General features: G+C 48.1%; 1 protein-coding gene across 2 annotated transcripts in view; it reads left to right on the top strand.

The window, feature by feature from the left end:
- HSPA12A (heat shock protein family A (Hsp70) member 12A) overlaps nucleotides 1–19,265 on the top strand; it is a 182,931-nt gene that overhangs the window by 158,768 nt on the left and 4,898 nt on the right. For both annotated transcript variants that reach the window (XM_049854651.1, XM_049854652.1), the window contains 5 exons: nucleotides 7,744–7,915; nucleotides 11,684–11,770; nucleotides 12,347–12,451; nucleotides 13,261–13,519; nucleotides 17,884–17,987. In XM_049854651.1, coding sequence (XP_049710608.1) covers nucleotides 7,744–7,915; nucleotides 11,684–11,770; nucleotides 12,347–12,451; nucleotides 13,261–13,519; nucleotides 17,884–17,987 — 727 coding nt within the window. The remainder of the gene's footprint in view (nucleotides 1–7,743; nucleotides 7,916–11,683; nucleotides 11,771–12,346; nucleotides 12,452–13,260; nucleotides 13,520–17,883; nucleotides 17,988–19,265) is intronic.

Raw genomic sequence — 19,265 nt, 5'->3', positions numbered from 1 at the left:
GCCAGTGCCCTGAATTTGGACTTCTAGCCTCCTAAACTGTGAGAAAATAAATTTCTGTTTGTTAAAGCCACCCCCTTATGGTATTTCTGTCATAGCAGCACTAGGGAACTAAGGGAGCCTTGATGGGATAGTGGTTAAGAGCTCAGCTGCTACCCAAAATGTCACCAGTTCTAATCCGCCAGCCGCTCCTTGGAAACTGTATGGGGCAGTTCTGCTCTGCCCTATAGGGTAGCCATGAGTTGGAATCGACTCGATGGCAATGGGCTTTGAGTTTAGGGAACTAAGTAAGACAAGGAGAGTGTCCCCTCCCCTCACTGTCTCCCCTTCCCTTCTATCCTCCCTTCCCCAGGCCTTCTTTGCTTTCCCTCATCCTCTGCCGAGCGTGAGAATCTGGCTCAGTGTATGTGTCCGCCAAAAATAGATTTGCTTTCGTAGGGATGATGGAACCGGGTGGATGTTCGAGGAGGAAGCAGTTTCTTTGAAAAGAGTGAAAAGTGCCTTTAGCTATCCACAGAAACCCTAGATCTCAGGGAATGTCTCCATGGACTCAACCTTCAGGCAGGGCTCAGGGTGAGAAATCGGACCCGCTGTCTTCAGAAGACACAGAGTGTTCTGAGGGTCCTCCCAGGAAGGATACTCAAGATTCGTGTTCTGGACTTTCATTTCCCAGCCTTCAAGAAGACTTCAACAAACATGTGACCCATAAAAGGGTCAATTCTTATTTTTAGCTTAGAAAAGAAAGAGGTGCCTTGGGTAGTAAATTTGTCAGGGTGCTGGAGCCCTGGGCTGACTCCTCCAAGGACAGCCTCTCTGAGCAGGTGGGGGCCAGGCAGTGTGCAGCCCCTTACACCGGGGACCCTGAGGAGAAAACCAAGCAGAGGGGACGGGATTTGAGGGAATCAAAATGGTGCCCAGAGAATGAAGCAGCCAGCAGCTGCTTGTCAGGGATGGAGGTGTCCAGCATGTATGGACGTGGGGGATTTGCTTTCTGAAAGCTGGGGACACACTTCAGACAAGGACAGTCATCTGCACGCTGGTAACCTTTGTGTGATGCAATGTTTTTGCAGCTTAATTTCTAGCTCTGTATTTCTGATTTACACTTACATTCACTTTACAGTCACTGAATGGATTTAAAGATGGTAGAGATCATTCAATCACTCATTTGTTCATTAAACAAATCTATCCTGGGCTTTCTGCCTTCTCACCTTCCGTGCGGGAGACCCAGGTTTGATTCCTGGCCAATGTACCTCATGTGTAGCCATCACCTGTCTGTCAGTGGAGGCTTGCATGTTGCTCTGATGCTGAACAGGTTTCAGCAGAGCTTCCAGACTAAGGTGGAGTAGGAAGAAAGGCCTGGAAATCTCCTGAAAATCACCCAGTGAAAATTCTGTGGATCACAACAGTCCAGTCTGCAACTGATCATGGGGATGGTACATGACTGCACAGTGTTTTGTTCCATTGTGCATAGGATTGCCATGAGCCAGGGGCTGAGTGAATGGCAGCAAACAGCACCCTGCACCTTCTGTGCACCGGCCAGGCACTGAGGTAGGGGCTGAATTCATTTCCATGATCAAGACCCTGCTCTCAAATTGCCCTCAGCTGAGCAGATCATTGAAGCCTCTGTTAATTTTGGGTGTTACTTTACCACCTTTTCTGTGGCCTCTTCAGCCCATCTTCTGGAAGAGTCCCCAGGGCAAAAAGGAAATGAAGCTTGCTCTTCTGTGGCCAAAATTAGCATTCCTCCTCTCCTATCTGAGCCCTGGTGGCACTGTGGTTAAAGTGGTCGGCTGCTAACTAGAAGGTCATTGGGTCCAACCCACCAGCCACTCCACAGGAACAAAGATATGGCAGTCTGCTTCCATAAAGATTACAGCTTAGGAAACCATATATGGCAGTTCTACTCTGTCCTATAGGGTCGCTATGAGTCAGAATTGACTCGATGACTTCGGGTTTTTTAACAGGCCCCTCCCACGACCCGCATTTATTATACAGAATAAGAAAGATACATAACTGAGCAAAAAACACAGTTCTTGGCCCAGCCAGCTTCCAGGCAGTCTCACTGGGCACCCACCTGGGTGGATGGTAATTAATCGGGCAGGTATTTGTTTCCTTCTGCAAAGTGATGACTGGCCACCAACCCTGGCACCCCAACTGCATCCCATTCTTCAGGCAGAAGAGCCCGGAGAATAGGGTAGAATGGGGTGTTCCATTGGGACAGTCGGGAAATTGCTCGGGTCCGCCCTGCTTGCACGTGAAAAGGAGCTTCTCCTTCCAGGCTCGTAGGAGCACAGGGTCAGAGCCCAGCCACGTGTTGGCTGAGCGTCAGGCCTTCACCAGTCGGAGGAGGAAAAAGAGGCCCTGGGCAGCCTCTGATGTGGGAAGAAGCTGGTGTAGAGTGGATGGGTGCTAGGGACTTCCTGAGAGCACAGTCTGCACTGACAAGTCCAGTTCTGAAACCCCAAAAATCCTCTGGTGGCAAGTGGTTGTTGAAGAAATGGGTTCCATCTCTGTCTCTCACAATCCACAGATTTGGGACACCGTTAGACTCTTGAAGAGCATTCAGTCTCAAGATGGTAGGAAAAAGAACAGCGGATCCTCTTCCGAGGCCTTCAGAAAAGACCTGGAATGCCAGTGGGAGGATAGTTCCCTTGAGCCCTGGGGGGGATCACGGATGGGAAATAGTCCAGTTTATTCTAGAGGCATTTTGCCTAAAATGTGTAATGGTAGTAGGTTCCAGAAACCCATTAAAGAAATTATGTTCCCATGTGTAGGATGATCTCACCTATCACGGAGAGGCAGCCTGCATTGGCCTGCTCTGAACGGACTGCAGTGAAACACCACCATATCAAGGAAAATAAACCCAGGGCTCGGTTGCTGTAGCCCTCTCACAGCTTGACATCAGGCCAGCGGAGCACTTAACCCTTCTGGTCGTTTCTCTCAGCTGTGGACACAGTCCCGTGGTGGATTTTCCTGGCAGACTGCAGGCTGGGGCCTTCCTAGAGTGCGGCTTTCTCACCTGCTCCCCCAGGTGGAGCTCATGGCCACGAAGGAGGGCTCTAAAAAGCTGCTACAATGACGCTCAGCTGCCCCAGATTCTTGGAGGAGTCGAAGCACACTCTTGGTTCACACTTCCCTTTTGGAGAAGGATCTCCAGGTCATGGCTGTGGAATGCTTATGTTCAGCAGAGGCAAGGGCAGGAAATTGTAGAATCAAGACTGGCCGGGGGGATGGTGGAGTCCCTGGGTGGTGCAGACGGTTAAGCGGTTAGATGCTAACCAAATCTACCTAGTGGCACCTCACAAGAAAGGCCTGGCTATCTACTTCTAAAAGATCACAGTCATTGCATCACAATCTGTGGATTGCTCTTCTACTCTGACACACACGGGGTTGCCATGAGTCAGAATCAGCTCCATGGCAACTGGCTTGGTGTTTTGGGGGGAGGGTCGGTTCATTCATTCAGCAGCTGCTGTGCACCATGCGTTGCCTTTAGGAGGGTACCATCTTGCAGGAGAGGCTAGACAAGTCGGCAGCCATCCGCAGTTTGAGGCAGACTATGTTAAGGGCTGGGTGTGGGCGCACAGAAGCCCGAGATACCAGCTCCACGGGGACATGAGAAAAGGCAGAGGGAGTGTTCTGCTTCAGCTGACTCGGCTTATTCTGGGGCACATAGACCCACCGTCTCCACCTGCCAGGCCTGACAGCTTCTGCTGAGAGAGTCTGCAAGTGTTGATACAGAAAGCCAGCTTACGCTTCCTGCAGCATCCTCCTGAGTGCAGGGAGATAGAGACATCCGGGTCTTCCAGAGTCCAGGGGATTCTTTTGCATTTCTTTTTTTCTGGAGTCCACCAGCAGCTCTGGGACCCTCCCCTGTGCCTTGTCTAGAGCCAGCTGCCTCCCTCCTGCCTCTCTCTGTCAGCGCTCCTCTGTGACCTCCATGGGAATTTGCTGGGGGGACATGCCCCTCTCTCTCTTGCTCGAGACCTGTTGGGGGCCAACTGGAGCAAAGGAGTATGGCTACTTTCACAGGATTTCCCAGACCCTGCACAGGCCAACTGTGACCTTCCCCGACCACTCTGTTTTGGGGTCCTCTCTCTTTCTGCTCTCCTATCTGTGGGTACCACAGGGAACCCCCTATGGAAATGGGTCAAACTTGTGCTTTGGAGCTGAGCCAGCCCAGCTGGGGAAGGACAGATGAAAGGCTTCCCCTTAGGGGGCCAGCCCTTGCTTCTTTGGGCAGATGTACACGGGGCCAGATTCGGGTCACTCCTCAGGATGTGGGATTGTCCCTGTGGGGGGTCAGCTCGCTGGACGTGTCAGTCATACCCCAGGACCGCTCAGACGCCCTCAAGTTGTGTCATTTCCCTCAAGGCTCTTCACCCTGCTGACTTCTAGGTTTGATTTTGCATATACACGTTTCACATCTGAACCAGAGTTCCTGCTAGACCTTCAGCAGAGGTGTGGGTAGGTGAATGTTTCTTTGCTGCTCTTCTTTCTCCTTTCCTGTCCCCCGCTGCCACCACTTGGGCCCACACTGCTCTCGGCCATGTGAGGGCCTTGCTGTGGTAAATGCTGCCTATAGATTGATGTCCCAGTGGGACAGTATAACAGTAATCTGACTTTTAAGTTGGAAAAGCCTTGGCCTTTCTTCCTTTATACCAAGTTCCTGGGTTCCCTATGGTGCTGTCCCAAGTGTAGATTTTTCAGCCACCAAAGTCTGTGATTTGTTCCAACTGGGTCAGATCCTTTGGCCCATTGTAACTGGAAGCAGATAATCTGCCTTCAGTCCTGTGATGGTTTGCAGGAGCTTTGGGACCTTCACAGCTCAGTTCTTCCCACCCCTTGAGCACAGACCCCCACCGCACCTCCACAGTCTGTGTTCTCCTGGCTTTCCCCTCTTGTGCTTCGTAGTTCTGGCCTACCCATTGTCGTCAAGTCGATTCTGACTCGTGGCGATCCCATGTGTGCAGAGCAGAACTGCTCCATAGGGTTTTCAGTGGCTGATTTTTTAGAAGCAGATTGCCAGGACTTTCTTCCAAGGAGCCTCTGCGTGGGTTCGAACTGCCATCCTTTCACTTAGTAGTTGTCATGGATTGAATTGTGTATCCCAAAAATATGTGTCAACTTGGTTAGGCCATGATTCCCAATATTGTGTGGTTGTCCTCCATATTGTGATCTGTTGTAATTTTCGTATGTATTGTAAGCCCTAATCTCTGCCTGTGGTTAATGTGGCAAGATTAGGTTATATTAAAGAAGATCAGAATGGGACGCAACACCCTTACTCAGATCACAGCCCTGATCCAATGTAAGGGGAGTTTCCCTGGGGTGTGGCCTCTATCACCTTTTATCTTACAAGAGATAAAAAGAGAGAGAAGCAAGCAGAGAGATAGGGACCTGATTACCACCAAGAAAGAAGTGCCAGGAGTGGAGTGTGTCCTTTGGAACTGGGGTCCCTATGCTGAGAAGCTCCTAGACCAGGGGAAGATTGGTAGCAAGGACCTTCCCCCAGAGCTGACAGAGAGAGAAAGCCCTCCCCTGGAGCTGGAATCCTGAATTCGAACTTCTAGCCTCCTAAACTGTGGGGTAACAAATTACTGCTTGTTAAAGCCATCCACTTGTGGTATTTCTGTTCTAGCAGCACTAGATGACTAGGACAGAATTTGGTACCAGGAGAGTGGGGTGCTGCTCTAACAAATACCTAAAATTTGCAAGCGGATTTGAAACTGTGAATGGTTAGAGGCTGGAGGAGTTTTAAAGTGCCTAATAGTAAAAGCCTAAATTGCCTTGAAGAGACTGTTGGTGGGATTATGGACGTCAAAGACAATTCTGGTGAGGGCTCAGAAGGAAGTGAGGAAGCAGCAGCAGAGAAATAGCAGCAGATCCCAGAGACCGGCACAAGACGGTGCAGGATCTGACCCACTGAGCAAGAAAGCTGAGTGCCTTCTGGCCGAGGTTTACTGGCAGAGTGGAGTGGAGCTAAAGAGCGTTGAGACACTTGGCTGAGCAGAGAGATGCCAGGCTGGCTCAAGAGGCCAAGGAAGCAGGAAGCAGAAGGTGAAAAGACAAGTAGCACAGGAAGCAGAGTTGCCTCAGTCTCAAAGGGCAGGGCCACAACCTTTGGGGTCTCAAAGGGTGGAACCATGGCCTGCTGGGTCTCAAAACGTGGGGTCACAGCCTCCTAGGTTTCGGAAAGTCAGACCTTCACCAGCTCCGTTCCAGAGTGTGGGGCTGCCTTTCACGAGTGCCAGGAGGATGGGGCCAGATCCAGTGCCCAAAGCTGAGGGGGCTTCCATGCTCAAGGGTCAGAAGAACCGGGCCTGCCAGGCTGAGGGGGTAGGGTTGCCACTCAGGTAGACTAGGAGAATGAGGCTGCTCAAAAACGAGGGAGCAGAGTTGCCTTTCCAGCGGGCCTGGAAGGCAGAACTGAAGCCCAGGGCTAAGGGGCCTCCACCCAGAATTCGGAGAGTGTGGCCAACACCCAGAATCTGGAGGGCAGGGCCATTGCCTAAATGGTCTCGAGGAGAACAGAGGATTATTTTTAAGCCTTGAGAGCTAATGTAATGTGTTCTGCAGACTCGCTTAGTGCCTGTTACCTCTTCTTTCCCTCCAATTTCTGCCATTTGTAATGGAAATGTCTAGCTTGTGCCTGTTCCACCATTGTACTTTGGAAGCAGATAAATTTTTATTCTAGATTTTACAGATGAAGAGGAATTTTGCCCCGGGATGGAATTTGGACTTGGAGTTGATTTAAGACTTTTAGGATGATATGGTGGAGTGAATGTGTTTTATACGTGGCAAGGACATGAATTTGGGGGGGCCAAAGAGTGGAATGTTATGAGTTGAATTGTATCCCCCAAAATATGTGTCAGCTTGGCTAGGCCACGATTCCAATATTGTGTGGTTGTCCTCCATTTTGTGGTCTGATGTAATTTTCGTATGTATTGTAAATCCTCATCTCTGCCTGTGGTTAAAGTGGCAAGATTAGGTTATGTTAAAGAAGATCAGAATGGGATGCCACACCCTTACTGAGGTCACAGCCCTGATCCAGTGTAAGGGGAGTTTCCCTGGGGTGTGGCCTCTACCATCTTTTATCTTACAAGAGATAGAAGGAGAGAGAAGCAAGCAGAGAGATAGGGACCTGATTACCACCAAGAAAGAAGTGCCAGGAGTGGAGTGTGTCCTTTGGAACTGGGGTCCCTGTGCTGAGAGGCTCCTAGACCAGGGGAAGATTGGTGACAAGGACCTTCCCCCAGAGCAGACAGAGAGAGAAAGCCCTCCCCTGGAGCTGGAACCCTGAACTCAAACTTCTAGCCTCCTAAAGTGTGAGGTAACAAATTACTGTTTGTTAAAGCCATCCACTTGTGGTATTTCTGTTCTAGCAGCACTAGGTAACTAAGACAGCAGTCAAGCACTTAATTGTTTGCACTATCCAGGGGCTCTGCTCTGGGCCAAGCACTCCCCCATGTGCAAGTGGCTCCGTGACCCAGAGAGCCTCTCATTTCCTGAGAGTGCCCTGTGTTCTCTTTGGCCCACCCTGAGGTGTTGAAGGTACCTGGCTTGGGGCCTAGCAGTCTGATGATCTTCAAATCTTGACTTTTATGCTCTGCAGAGGTCTGTGGAGGGAACCTCCCCAAAAGACACAACACTAACGTCCCTTTCTAAGGGGTGTTGATCTCTGGAGTGGCTGCACTCCAAGTGGGCCTGTGCAGGTTGCCCCAGTCCCCAACCCCCTTTTCTGTCTTCCAGGCGGGCCTGGCCTCCCCTGAGAACTCGGAGCAGCTCATCATTGCCCTGGAGCCTGAGGCGGCCTCCATCTACTGCCGGAAGCTGCGGCTGCACCAGATGATTGAGCTGAGCAGCAAGGCCGCGGTCAATGGGTACAGCGCCAGTGACACAGTAGGAGCTGGGTTTGCACAGGGTACCTCGCGCTCTCTCTCTTCCCCTCCCTCCTTCTCTCCCCTCTCCTCCTACCCCCTAGGTGGTTCTTCATCTTAGATTATTTTAAAGGCATTTAGTGCTGGAATAAAGAATCATAATGCCCGGGAGAAGGTTGGCTTTAAGCACCTCTGTGCTCAGCCCCCTACCTGGCCCTTCCAAGGACCCCTGTAAACTAAGCTGTGGTTATCAGGGTTCACCATCCACCCTAGTGCCTTAGGAGGGTTGGGAGGCTTCTCTTCAAGACCCCTGAGGGTGGCCTGAGAGCAGTTCTGGGCCTTGCATAATTCTCCTAGGCTCTTAATCTTATTTACTAACTGATTCTCAATCTAATCCCACTTACCTGTTATTAATTGCTCCATTAAGACTGTTGACTTATGGCTGACTCACTCGCCCGGCCGTTCCTTTCATGTGTGATAAAGCTCATTGTGTGCCTTAGCCGGCAAGCTGCTGAGAGTTTAGAATGTGGATGAAAAAAATTACAGACGAGTCCAGCGGTCTTTTCCTGGCCCCAGGTGGTGCTCGTTCAGGGAAGGAGCTCTTTCTTCTTCATAGTCACCTGCTAACTGTGTCAGAGTGGGACCGTTGTATGTGGTTCTACCCTGACATACCTGGGGTCGCCATGAGTTGGAATCGACTCTTTGGCAACTGGTTGAACTGTGTCAGTTGTCCCCAGTCTTAGTCCCCAGAACTGCTGTCTCCAGGGTCTAGGGCTCTGTGGGTCTGTCCAGGGCCGCAGAGTTTGCAGACATGCTGGGTCAGGAGCACGGCTGTCGATGGGCTATGGGAGCTAGCGGGCAGAGCTTTGGGGATGGCTCTGTGTGTGCAGCCCTGAGCTGTGTTCCATACCCAGATGAGGGCCTTGAGGGCAGAAACCCACCCTGCACCCATGGCCACCCCATCCTGCCCTGGAAGGCCCCAGGCCCAGGAGAACAGGGAAGACTATGGGGACTGTCATCAAGTTGCTCCTACAACCTTGTTCCCAAGTTTCCCTCAATCCCCACACCTGAAGCCCATCGTTCTGTTCACCCCGAGGCCCTGGGCCCAGATCTCCCCCTTAGCAGCCAAGATCCCTGCCCACATGATACTGGTGGTCTCTCCCAGCCTTCCCTCTTCCTCTTCGCAGAGGTAACCTGGGTAACTCTGCCCAAGGGCTCACCTCTGTCCATTTTCAACTCTGATTTAGGAGGCTGTTACCCTCAGGCACATGGCTGTGGCAGAAAGTTTATTTGTCCCCAAGCTGCTGCCTTCCCTTGGTAGTGGGACCTGCATTATTAGCACCTTCTGTTTTGATTTAGCTGAAATGAATGGAAACAGGCTTCCCTTTAAATCCGAGGGCTCCATTTGCCTTTTTCTAGCAATGCTGGGCCTTCGCCAAGGCACAGCCAGGCCAGTCTTACTTTTAAGTAAATCAAATGCATTAACATTTTGAAGACTCAGGGTGATATATTTATTTAAATTTCTTCTTCCTTGTTTTCATGGGAAATAAGAAGAATGACCGGCTTTTATATCTTACCTGCTGATCCTCACTCAGTTGTTCCTAAACAGAAATTCATGTCAGCATTAACTAACTCTCCTGAATGCTTCTGAAGCGTGACACTCACATTTTAGGGGAACAAATCTGCCTTGGAGAGCTTGCCTCCCCCAGAGCTCAGGTTTTGGTATCCTTCCCTTTAACGTCTCCTGCCTCCCCTCCCCTGCTGCCCTGTATCTGTGTCCTGTGGCTTGTGGAATTCCATGTTGCCTCCCTTTCTGGTTTTTGAAACCTTCGAATTGTTCGCTGCCATCCTCAGAGGGGCAGCAAGCCCAGAGTCCGGTCTCAGCACCGCTTTACACTTAGAACATCTCCCCCAGAAGGAAGGGGTGCTGCACGGGAGTGCCCGAGAGAGCACTTTATCAAGAGCACCCGAGATGTTCGAGGCCTGAGACCCCCGACCATTCTTCTGGACTCGGCTGAGGAGAAACAGACCCGGTGCCTGTCCCCTCTCTCTCCATGGCCACAGGATTTGCAGTCTGTATTATTTCACTCAGAGAATTAAATGAGGTCAATATAGGGTATATTTTCCACAATATTGGATTTAATTTGCCTGAAAAACAGGATAATTTTTTTTTTTTTTAAGCTCAGAGCATGGTTTATTAGCCTTGCTTAGTCATTTTTTTAATGGCTGCCATTTAGTTAGCTATCTAGAGTGTTTTAGGAAACCAAGTTCCGACTACAAGACCTGTAAAATAAATTCATGTGGAGTGCCTGGTGGATTCGAACTGCTGACCTTTTGTTAGCAACCGTAGCTCTTAACCACTATGCCACCAGGGTTTCCAAGAATGCTATACTGGGAGATATATGCTATAACAGAGGGATTTGTAGGGCAACTGAAAGTCAGCAGTACCAGGGATTACTCTAAATTATTCATATCCCATGCTGTTGATTGAGTTGATTCTGGCTCATAGTGACCCTGTAATAATTTTTCTTTGTTGAGTACCAGGTCTCATACTAGATGCTTTGCCTTCATTATCATCTCCTATGTGACAGATGGAAACCCTGGTGGTATAGTGGTTAAATACTACAGCTGCTAACCAAAGGGTCAGTAGTTCGAATCCACCAGGCGCTCCTTGGAAAGTCTATGGGCAGTTCTACTGTGTCCTGTAGGGTTGCTATGAGTTGGAATCGACTCAATGGCACTGGGTTTGGTTTTGGTTTTTATGTGACAGATGCCACACTGGGTCCCTACCCTGCCTGTGAGGAGCTTAGGCCAAGCATCATCATCCCCATTTTATAGATGTGGAGACTGAGGCCAGAGTGGTTAAGTGATTTGTCCACCTTGGCCCCACCTTGCCCACGCCTTCCTATAGCACCTTCCCCACCTCTTAACTTTCCGTTGTTCTGCTTTTTCAAACTTTGTTGCAAATTGTTAAATCTCCAAGGCATGAGGGTCTGTTGTCCGAGGGTTACTGTCCAGCAGCAGGATGGTGTCATGGGAACTGCAAGTCCCTTAACCTTTCTTGACCTGGTTTCCTCATCTGACGTAAGGACAGTAATTTGTGCCCTGTCTGCTTCAGAGGACTGCTGGGAGGGCTGTGAGAGGTAAAATATCCCGTGCAAGGTGTCGCAGCACAAACTACCCCAGGCCACAGTCAGGGCAGCTGACTCAAGCAGAGGCTGTCCTGGAAGGGTTCATGAAGAAGGGGTACAGGGTATCACTACATTCAGATGTGTCTGCTTGGGGCGGAAACGCCACCTTGTGGCTGAAGCTCATATTGGCTTCAATAGTGTCTGAAAATGGCTCCTGTCCGGTTCATCCAGGATCCAGATTAGGAAAACATACCCCACATTCCTTGCAGCAGACCAAGTTCCTTGATGAGAAATTGTTTAACCAAGTGCGCTGCAAGCTGCTTGGCAGACAGCTTCCTCCCTGGGACAGCAGAACCAGGAAATTGATCGATTTTATTAACCATTCCCAAAAAACTGTCATCGGAGATGGGAATGTCATGTCATCAGAGTAAGCTTTTCAGCAGGGCACAGGGCAGATCTGCCAAGCCGATGACTAGACGAGGGCTGGTGGAAAGAGCGGCTTTCTCTGGGAAGAGCAGACTTTGCAATTCCTGATGTTGTGTTTATTGAATCATTTTGATCAAGTATCACTAAATGTTCCATCCCTAAACCTCTCATGCTGTTGCCTCCACTGACTGTAGCTGACTGTCTGCTTTTTCATACCTTCTTACCCCTCATCATTTTCTTTCTTTTGGCCACTAGCTAAGGAACACGTACGGCGTAACCGGCAGAGTCGGACCTTTTTGGTGGAGAATGTCATAGGAGAAATCTGGTCCGAGCTGGAAGAAGGTAGTGTCCGTGAATGTCCTTTGCTCTTGCTGGATTTTTTTGTGCTGCTGGCAAAAAATGCATTCCCATTTGTTCCTTTTGCACTTTTGGGAAGTGTTCAAAATTAATTGGTTTTAAAGACTACTCACCCAGAGAGAGCTCTTTTTGGAGCTGTAGCTGTGCATGTCGTAAGATCATGTAGACTTCATAAGAGAGGTAGGAAGTGGAACTCACCAGTTCCAGGGGAAGTCTTGTGTTAAATAGCTGGTAATTGATTTTATGGTGCTGTGAACATGACAGGGATTTGCCCATGGTGGGCATGCCAGGTACGCAGCACTGTAACATGAATACCTTAGTCTTAAAGATTCACTTATCTGGGTCCTTTATCATTCATGCTTAACTGTCACTCCTGACCAAATACTACTGCCTTCTCTTTAGCCACAAATAACTCTCTGTGCTGCTAATTAGCAAAGCCATTGTACTCTAAAAAATGTTGATAGTGCTTAGTTCTATTCCAAGTCATCATTCATCAGTGTGTTTCAGGATGGGCTTGATCAGGCCATCTATGTAAAACATGGCTGTTTGCTTTTGTACCAGGTGACAAGTATGTGGTTGTGGACAGTGGAGGTGGCACTGTGGACATGACAGTCCATCAGATATGGTTACCAGAGGGACACCTTAAGGAGCTGTATAAAGCAACAGGTGAGCTCTTGAGATGTTTCACTCCTGAGATGTTTCCACGCAGTTGCCATTCACCCATTTCAGATTACTCTCAATGCTGCCAGCATGGGGGGTTGTAGGCAGTAGAGAATACTAAAGCCTATTTGGAATCGGAACACAAACTGTAGTTAAAACGTTCTTTAAAACACAAAGCAACACAACTTGGGTTTTGGCATAAAGGGAACCTGTTTTAGATCTGGCCAAGGGAGTTGGTTTCTGAAAGTCCTGGAAGGATGTGATTGTAATGTGATGCCCACTATGATTTAGCTGCTAAAGCTAGCTTTCTAGGGAGGTCCCAGGACGCCTGATTTTGGACCAAGACTGCCAAACCAAAGAGCGTGTTCTTTACCTTAGTGGGGAGGAGGGTCATGAGTAATGAGTACCTCACGGGCGGTATGTGAGGTCTGCTGATTTTCCTGTCCTTGGAGTTCTTGATTGGGAATACCGTGATGCTCACAGCTAGTTAAATGTGTTGATTTTATTTAAAATGTATTTGATTTTAAACAGATTGTTGTTGAGTGATTTCTGTAGGAAAAATAATTACTTCACATGGAATAAGAACAGCCTAAGGGTTTTGAAGTGTCACTTAAAATGTATAGTTGCAGTACTCTGTCCTATAGGGTTGCTGTGAGTCAGAATCGACTCAACGGCACTGGGTGGGCACAAGGTGGGTTTAAGTTCCTGCTGCTTTGTATTTCCCAGAAGAACATAAGGCAGACCTGCTTCTCAGAGTTTGGATTTGGTGTCTGACGGTTTTAACATTGTTGTCTCCCGTTTTGTCCTTGACTCAGGTGGACCCTATGGCTCCTTAGGAGTAGATTTTGAATTTGAAAAACTTCTGTGCAAAATATTTGGAGAGGATTTTATTGAACAATTCAAAATCAAGCGTCCTGCGGCCTGGGTCGACTTAATGATTGCGTTTGAGTCTCGCAAGAGGGCAGCTGCCCCGGACCGAACTAACCCGCTGAATATCACCCTGCCCTTCTCCTTCATTGACTACTACAAGAAGTTCCGGGGGCACAGCGTGGAGCACGCCTTGAGGAAGAGCAAGTGAGTCAGGCTTGCTGGTGGCTGAGATGTTCGTGGGGTGGATTGTGTTGATGGGAAGGAGGGAGGGGGCATGGGCTGTGGAACCAGATGGCCTTGGTTCCAATTCTACATATTCCCTGTGTGACCTTGGGTGAGTGACTCAACTTTTCCATTCCTCAGTTTTTTCACCTGGAAATGGGGATAATAATTCCACTTACCTTAAAGGGTGGTTATAAGGATGGAATGAGTTCATATATGTTAGGGATGGCTTATCTATGTGTTACCTGTTATTAAAAAAAAAAAAATCCACTAAAAAACAGAAGCTTTGTGAAAGGAGGGAAGTTTGTCTTTTTGGGCCACTGCTATATCCCCAGTATCTGACATAGAAACCAGTACGTCATAGGTACTCAGGAAATGTTTGCTGAGTGAATTCTCTAGAAGTCTGGGTTTCCCGTATGCTGAGTTCCTGGGCTGTAGGCAAGTGTTTGTGGCTCAGCTTGTTGCAAAATGAACATATTTGGAAGCTGTTTTAAGGATGAATGAAAAAAATAGTAGACAAAGATCATAGATTCTTGAAAACCTTTTTTTTTTTATTAACTTTTATTGAGCTTCAAGTGAACGTTTACAAATCAAGTCAGACTGTCACATATAAGTTTATATACATCTTACTCCGTACTCCCACTTGCTCTCCCCCTAATGAGTCAGCCCTTCCAGTCTCTCCTTTCGTGACAATTTTGCCAGCTTCCCTCTCTCTCTATCCTCCCATCCCCCCTCCAGACAGGAGATGCCAACACAGTCTCAAGTGTCCACCTGATATAATTAGCTCACTCTGCATCAGCATCTCTCTCCCACCCACTGTCCAGTCCCTTTCATGTCTGATGAGTTGTCTTCGGGGATGGTTCCTGTCCTGTGCCAACAGAAGGTTTGGGGACCATGACCGCCAGGATTCCCCTCGTCTCAGTCAGATCATTAAGTATGGTCTTTTTATGAGAATTTGGGGTCTGTATCCCACTGATCTCCTGCTCCCTCAGGGGTTCTCTGTTGTGCTCCCTGTCAGGGCAGTCATCGATTGCGGCCGGGCACCAACTAGTTCTTCTGGTCTCAGGATGATGTAGGTCTCTGGTTCATGTCGCCCTTTCTGTCTCTTGGGCTCTTAGTTGTCGTGTGACCTTGGCGTTCTTCATTCTCCTTTGCTCCAGGTGGGTTGAGACCAATTGATGCATCTTAGATGGCCGCTTGTTAGCATTTAAGACCCCAGACGCCACATTTGAAAACCTTTTTTTAATGGAAAATTTCAAACATTTCTGAAGCAAAATGAGCCCTGTCATCCAGCTTCAGTAATTGTCAGCTCCTGGCCAGTCTCTATCCTCACCCATACTTCCCTCAGTTATTTTAAAGCAAATCTAAGACATAATATCATCTAATCCATAAATGGAAACCCTGGTGGTGCAGTGGTTAAGTGCTATGGCTGCTAACCAAGAGGTTGGAAGTTTGAATCCACCAGGCGCTCCTTAGAAACTCTATGAGGCAGTTCTACTCTGTCCTGTAGGGCCGCTATGAGTCGGAATTGACTCAACGGCAGTAGGTTTGGTTTTTTTGTTTTTAATTCATAAATATGTCAGTATATATCTGTTAAGGAGATAAATTTTCAAATATAACCATAGTACCATTATCGTACCTACAAATGAGCAACTCTTCAATATCATCAGATATCCAGTTAGCACTCAAAATTTCCCAGTTGTCTCATGAAGTATTTTATGGTTCGCATCGTCAGCATCTGAGTAAGGGTCATTTATAGTAATTATTCAACAGGCCTCTTATGTCTTATTTAATGTGTAGTTTCCCCTTCCTTTTTTTTCCTTGCAGTTTATTAGATGATGAGACCAGTTGTTTGTCCTGTAGAGTGTCCTGTAGTCTGGGTTTTCTTCCTTACATCCTTGTGGTGTTGTGTAATATGTTCTTTTGTCTCCTGATGTTTTTTCTTTTCAAATTGGTAGAAGCATCTAGAAGTTCAGTCAGATCAGATTTGAGTTTTGGACAAGTCTCCTCCATGGGTGGTGGTCTTTCCTATTGCAGCATATCAGAGAACCGCTAATATAGGCTTGTCTCTTGTGATGTTAGTAGGCTTTCATGATTGTTGTTAGGTACCATCGAGTCACTTCTGACTCATATCGACCCTCTGTACAACAGAATGAAACACTGCCTTGTCCTGCGCCATCCTCACAATCGTTATGCCTAAGCCCGTTGTGGCAGCCACTGTGTAAATCCATCTCCTTGAGGGTCTTCCTCTTTTTGGCTGACCCTCTACTTTATCAAGCGTGAAGTCCTGATCATTACCCAGGTCTATTAACTTGAGGGTCTGCATTATCTTCTTAGATGATCATTCCTTCTTCATTTATTAGCTAGACTATTTCTAGAAAGGAAAAATTTCTCCTCAACAGTTCGGTTGCCCAGAAATTCAATTTGTACAGGAAAGACAGAATAAATGCTTGGTTCTTTTCCTCCATCTATAAGTTAAAAAAAAAAAAAAAAAGTGAGTTGTTTTCCTAATATCCTCCAAAATGACTAATGAGTTTTCTCCTGAGAGAGCGTGAGGAAAGGGTATCACTAAGAATTAAAGGATTTAGGCAAATTTTGTGTATTTTGAAGCACGGTAGTTGTATCCTTATTGATGCTCAAATTGTCCCATCTTGGCAAGTAGGAGCCTCTTCAGGTCTGAGTCCTTCTGACATGATTCTAGCAGTCTTACACAGTGTCTCTGCTCTTCAGTGTGTGAAGATTCTCCAGGCTTATCTTGTACCATCCCTCCCTGAGGCCTGAAGTCTTTGGCAATTTCTCTAAGACGCCCTGGTTCCTTTTAGCGGAAACAAAGTGGATTTGACCCCAGCACTTCTTGTCTGTGAAGCAGGGTCTTAGCTGGACTCTCTTACTAGTCTGATCCTTTCTCTGGTCCACCACAGAGGGCACCTGCTCTGAATTGAACCCCAAGTACCACCTGTATGCCCAAGAGCCTTCATGCTCCTACTAGGAAAGTGGCCACCGACAGCCATTGGGTCATTCTGTACCACACTACGCTGTCCTTTGGCCAAGGGCATGGAAAGAATCCCTGGTCTGGGAGGCCTGGAAGCATCCAGAATGTGTTGCCAGGAAGCAGCTGGCATGTGCTTTGCTTCAAGGACAGAGATGCCATTTGAACTATAGAACGGGAGAGCTATACACTGTGGGTTTGGATAATAGACAGTCCTTGGGATTCATTTAAGGGTTCCTGGAGGGCACAGCCGGTTTGCACTTGACTGCTAACCTAAAGTTTGCTGGTGTGAACCCATTTAGCAGTGTCATGGAAGAAAGGCCTGACAATTACAGCCAATAAAACTATGGAACAGTTCTACTCTGTAATACATGGGGTCGCAATGAGTCAGAGTCGGTGGCAATGGGTTTGGTGGTGGTGGTGGTTTTTTTTTTGTTTGTTTGTTTTGGCATTCTTTCAGTACCAGAAGGTTTCCCAAGTGTTTTTACATAGTATTTAACTTGATCTTCACAACAACCCTTGTGAGGGAGGTAAGGCAAATGGTATTATCCTTGATTCCAGACAAGACATTAGAGAAAACATTAGACAGGTTGCCTAAAGTCCTGTAGCTACTGATGGTGGAGGGTGGACTGGAGCCCAGCAGTCCAACCCCCTGTCCGTGTTTGTTCTGCTCCATGCCACTGCTTCTGCACCTGCCACCCCTTTGACAGAGAAGGCAGGGAGGGGACAACCAGGCTTATCACTGTCACATGATTGGTGCCTGGGAGGTTGCAGGAGGTGTACCCAGTGCTCATGTGTGGCCTTACATAGCAGTACCACAGACATGTCCTGTGAGCCTTTAATGTACTCAAATCTAAACATCTGTGGTCATCCAAAAGAAGGTGCTCCATTTATTTACTGCCTGGTCTTTTGCACTAGACTTTGACCTCCATTATCCCAGGGGAATAACTGAAAGGTCAGTGGTTTAAACCCACCAGCTGCTCCGAGTAAGAAAGATGTGGCAGTTTGCTTCTGTAAAGATCACAGCCTTGGAAATCCTATAGGGAAATTCTACTCTGTCGTATAGGGTCACTATGAGTCGGAATTGACTTGATGGCAACGGGTTTGGTTTTTGGATTCTAGGGGAAGGTCAGCCCAAACCAAAAATGAAGATAGAAGAGGTTATGTCTTTGCTTTTGAGCTTCTAAGGGTCCAGGTCCTGGCGGTTTAGGGGATTTCCAAGGGTGCTTTTGACTTTCAAACCTCTCCCTGCCTGCTTAGAGGCCAGGGTGTTCTGCCAGGGCTCATATCTGTGCAGATAAGCGTGGGTATTGTTTAGACACTTACTGCGTGTTCCTCTCCGTGCCGCGCTCCACAGTGTGGACTTTGTGAAGTGGTCCTCGCAGGGGATGCTGAGGATGAGTCCAGATGCCATGAACGCCCTCTTCAAGCCCACCATCGACAGCATCATTGAGCATCTCCGTAAGTATCTCCCAGGGCTCGGCCACTAGGTGGGCAGAGACAGGAATGGGAATTGATTTTCCAGCATCATCAACTGGTGCTTGAGGAGACAGGTTGGCAGGTGGTCCAGGGCGGGAGCCCCGGAGTGGACAGGGCCTGGGCATGGCTGAGGGAGGTTGCTGGGCTTTCAGATTGGCTTCAAAAGTCAGAGAGCTGGGAGCTCTAAAGTAGTAGTATCCTAGAGCGACAGGCCCTAGAGGATGTACATGCTTTGCTTTTATCAGGACAAATTGGGAATCATAACACTTGCTGGGGAGAAGGAACTGTTCTGTGAACCAAGGAAGATCTCAAGCAAGACTGTTATGTAGTTACCCACCGCAGCAGTGGTCCTCACCCAGGGACACACAGTGAACTTGCATGGGGACCCTTATCAATATCCAGGCCTCCCCACCTACCAAATCAGAACCCCTAGTGTGGGATGGGATTGTTATGAACACCAAAGAATAATATTTATAACAGATTGTCTTTACTAACTCCATAGACCCACGAAAGTGTTCACTTGTGCATAACAAATTACTACTTAAAATTATTACTCAAAATTATTACCATCTACGTTAAAACGAGTCTCCACTTAGCAGCAGCTTTGGTTTTTATTCCTGAGCATATTAGTTCACAAACCCCCTTCCTCTCACTAGGTGAAACAGGAAGGCTAGAAGGGGGCTAGAGCTGGGTAATCCCCTTCCTCCAAGTTGGTTAGTTGTTAGTTACCATCAAGCCACCCCCAACTCATGGAGACCTTATGCACAACACAACCAAACGCTGCCCAGCCCTGCACTATTGCTGGTTTGCTCATATCTGCTGTTGCAGCCACTGTGTATTTTGAGTGTCCTCCAATCTGGGGGCTCTGATAAGCCCGCCTTTGTTAGCTCTGGTGAAATAGTTCCCCTTGAGGGTAGTCCATTGTTAAGGAGAATGATGGCTATTTCAAAATGGTTACTTTTCTCCTCCCCCTGACAGTAGGAAGCCCAAGGGAGTTTTTCTCTGAGCTTCACAGTGAGAACCTGTGGGGGCTTTTGGAGGCAAAGTTTGTGAAAATGTGGGGCCCCCTAAGGCTGGGCCTCCAGGGCCTTTTTTTCTCAAGCTTGCTCGTGTTCAGTCTCCAGCAGTTAGTCATTTAACTAAGCCAGTTGCTGTTGAGGGGATTCTGGCTCATGGTGACCCCATGTGTGTCACAGTAGAGCTGTGCTCCATTGAGTTTTCAATGGCTGATTTTTTCAGCAGTAGATCTCCAGGCCTCTC

This window comes from Elephas maximus, chromosome 16 (assembly GCF_024166365.1).
Source record: "Elephas maximus indicus isolate mEleMax1 chromosome 16, mEleMax1 primary haplotype, whole genome shotgun sequence".
NCBI classification, from domain to species: Eukaryota; Metazoa; Chordata; class Mammalia; order Proboscidea; family Elephantidae; genus Elephas; species Elephas maximus.
This window is presented reverse-complemented; position numbering and strand designations above follow the sequence as displayed.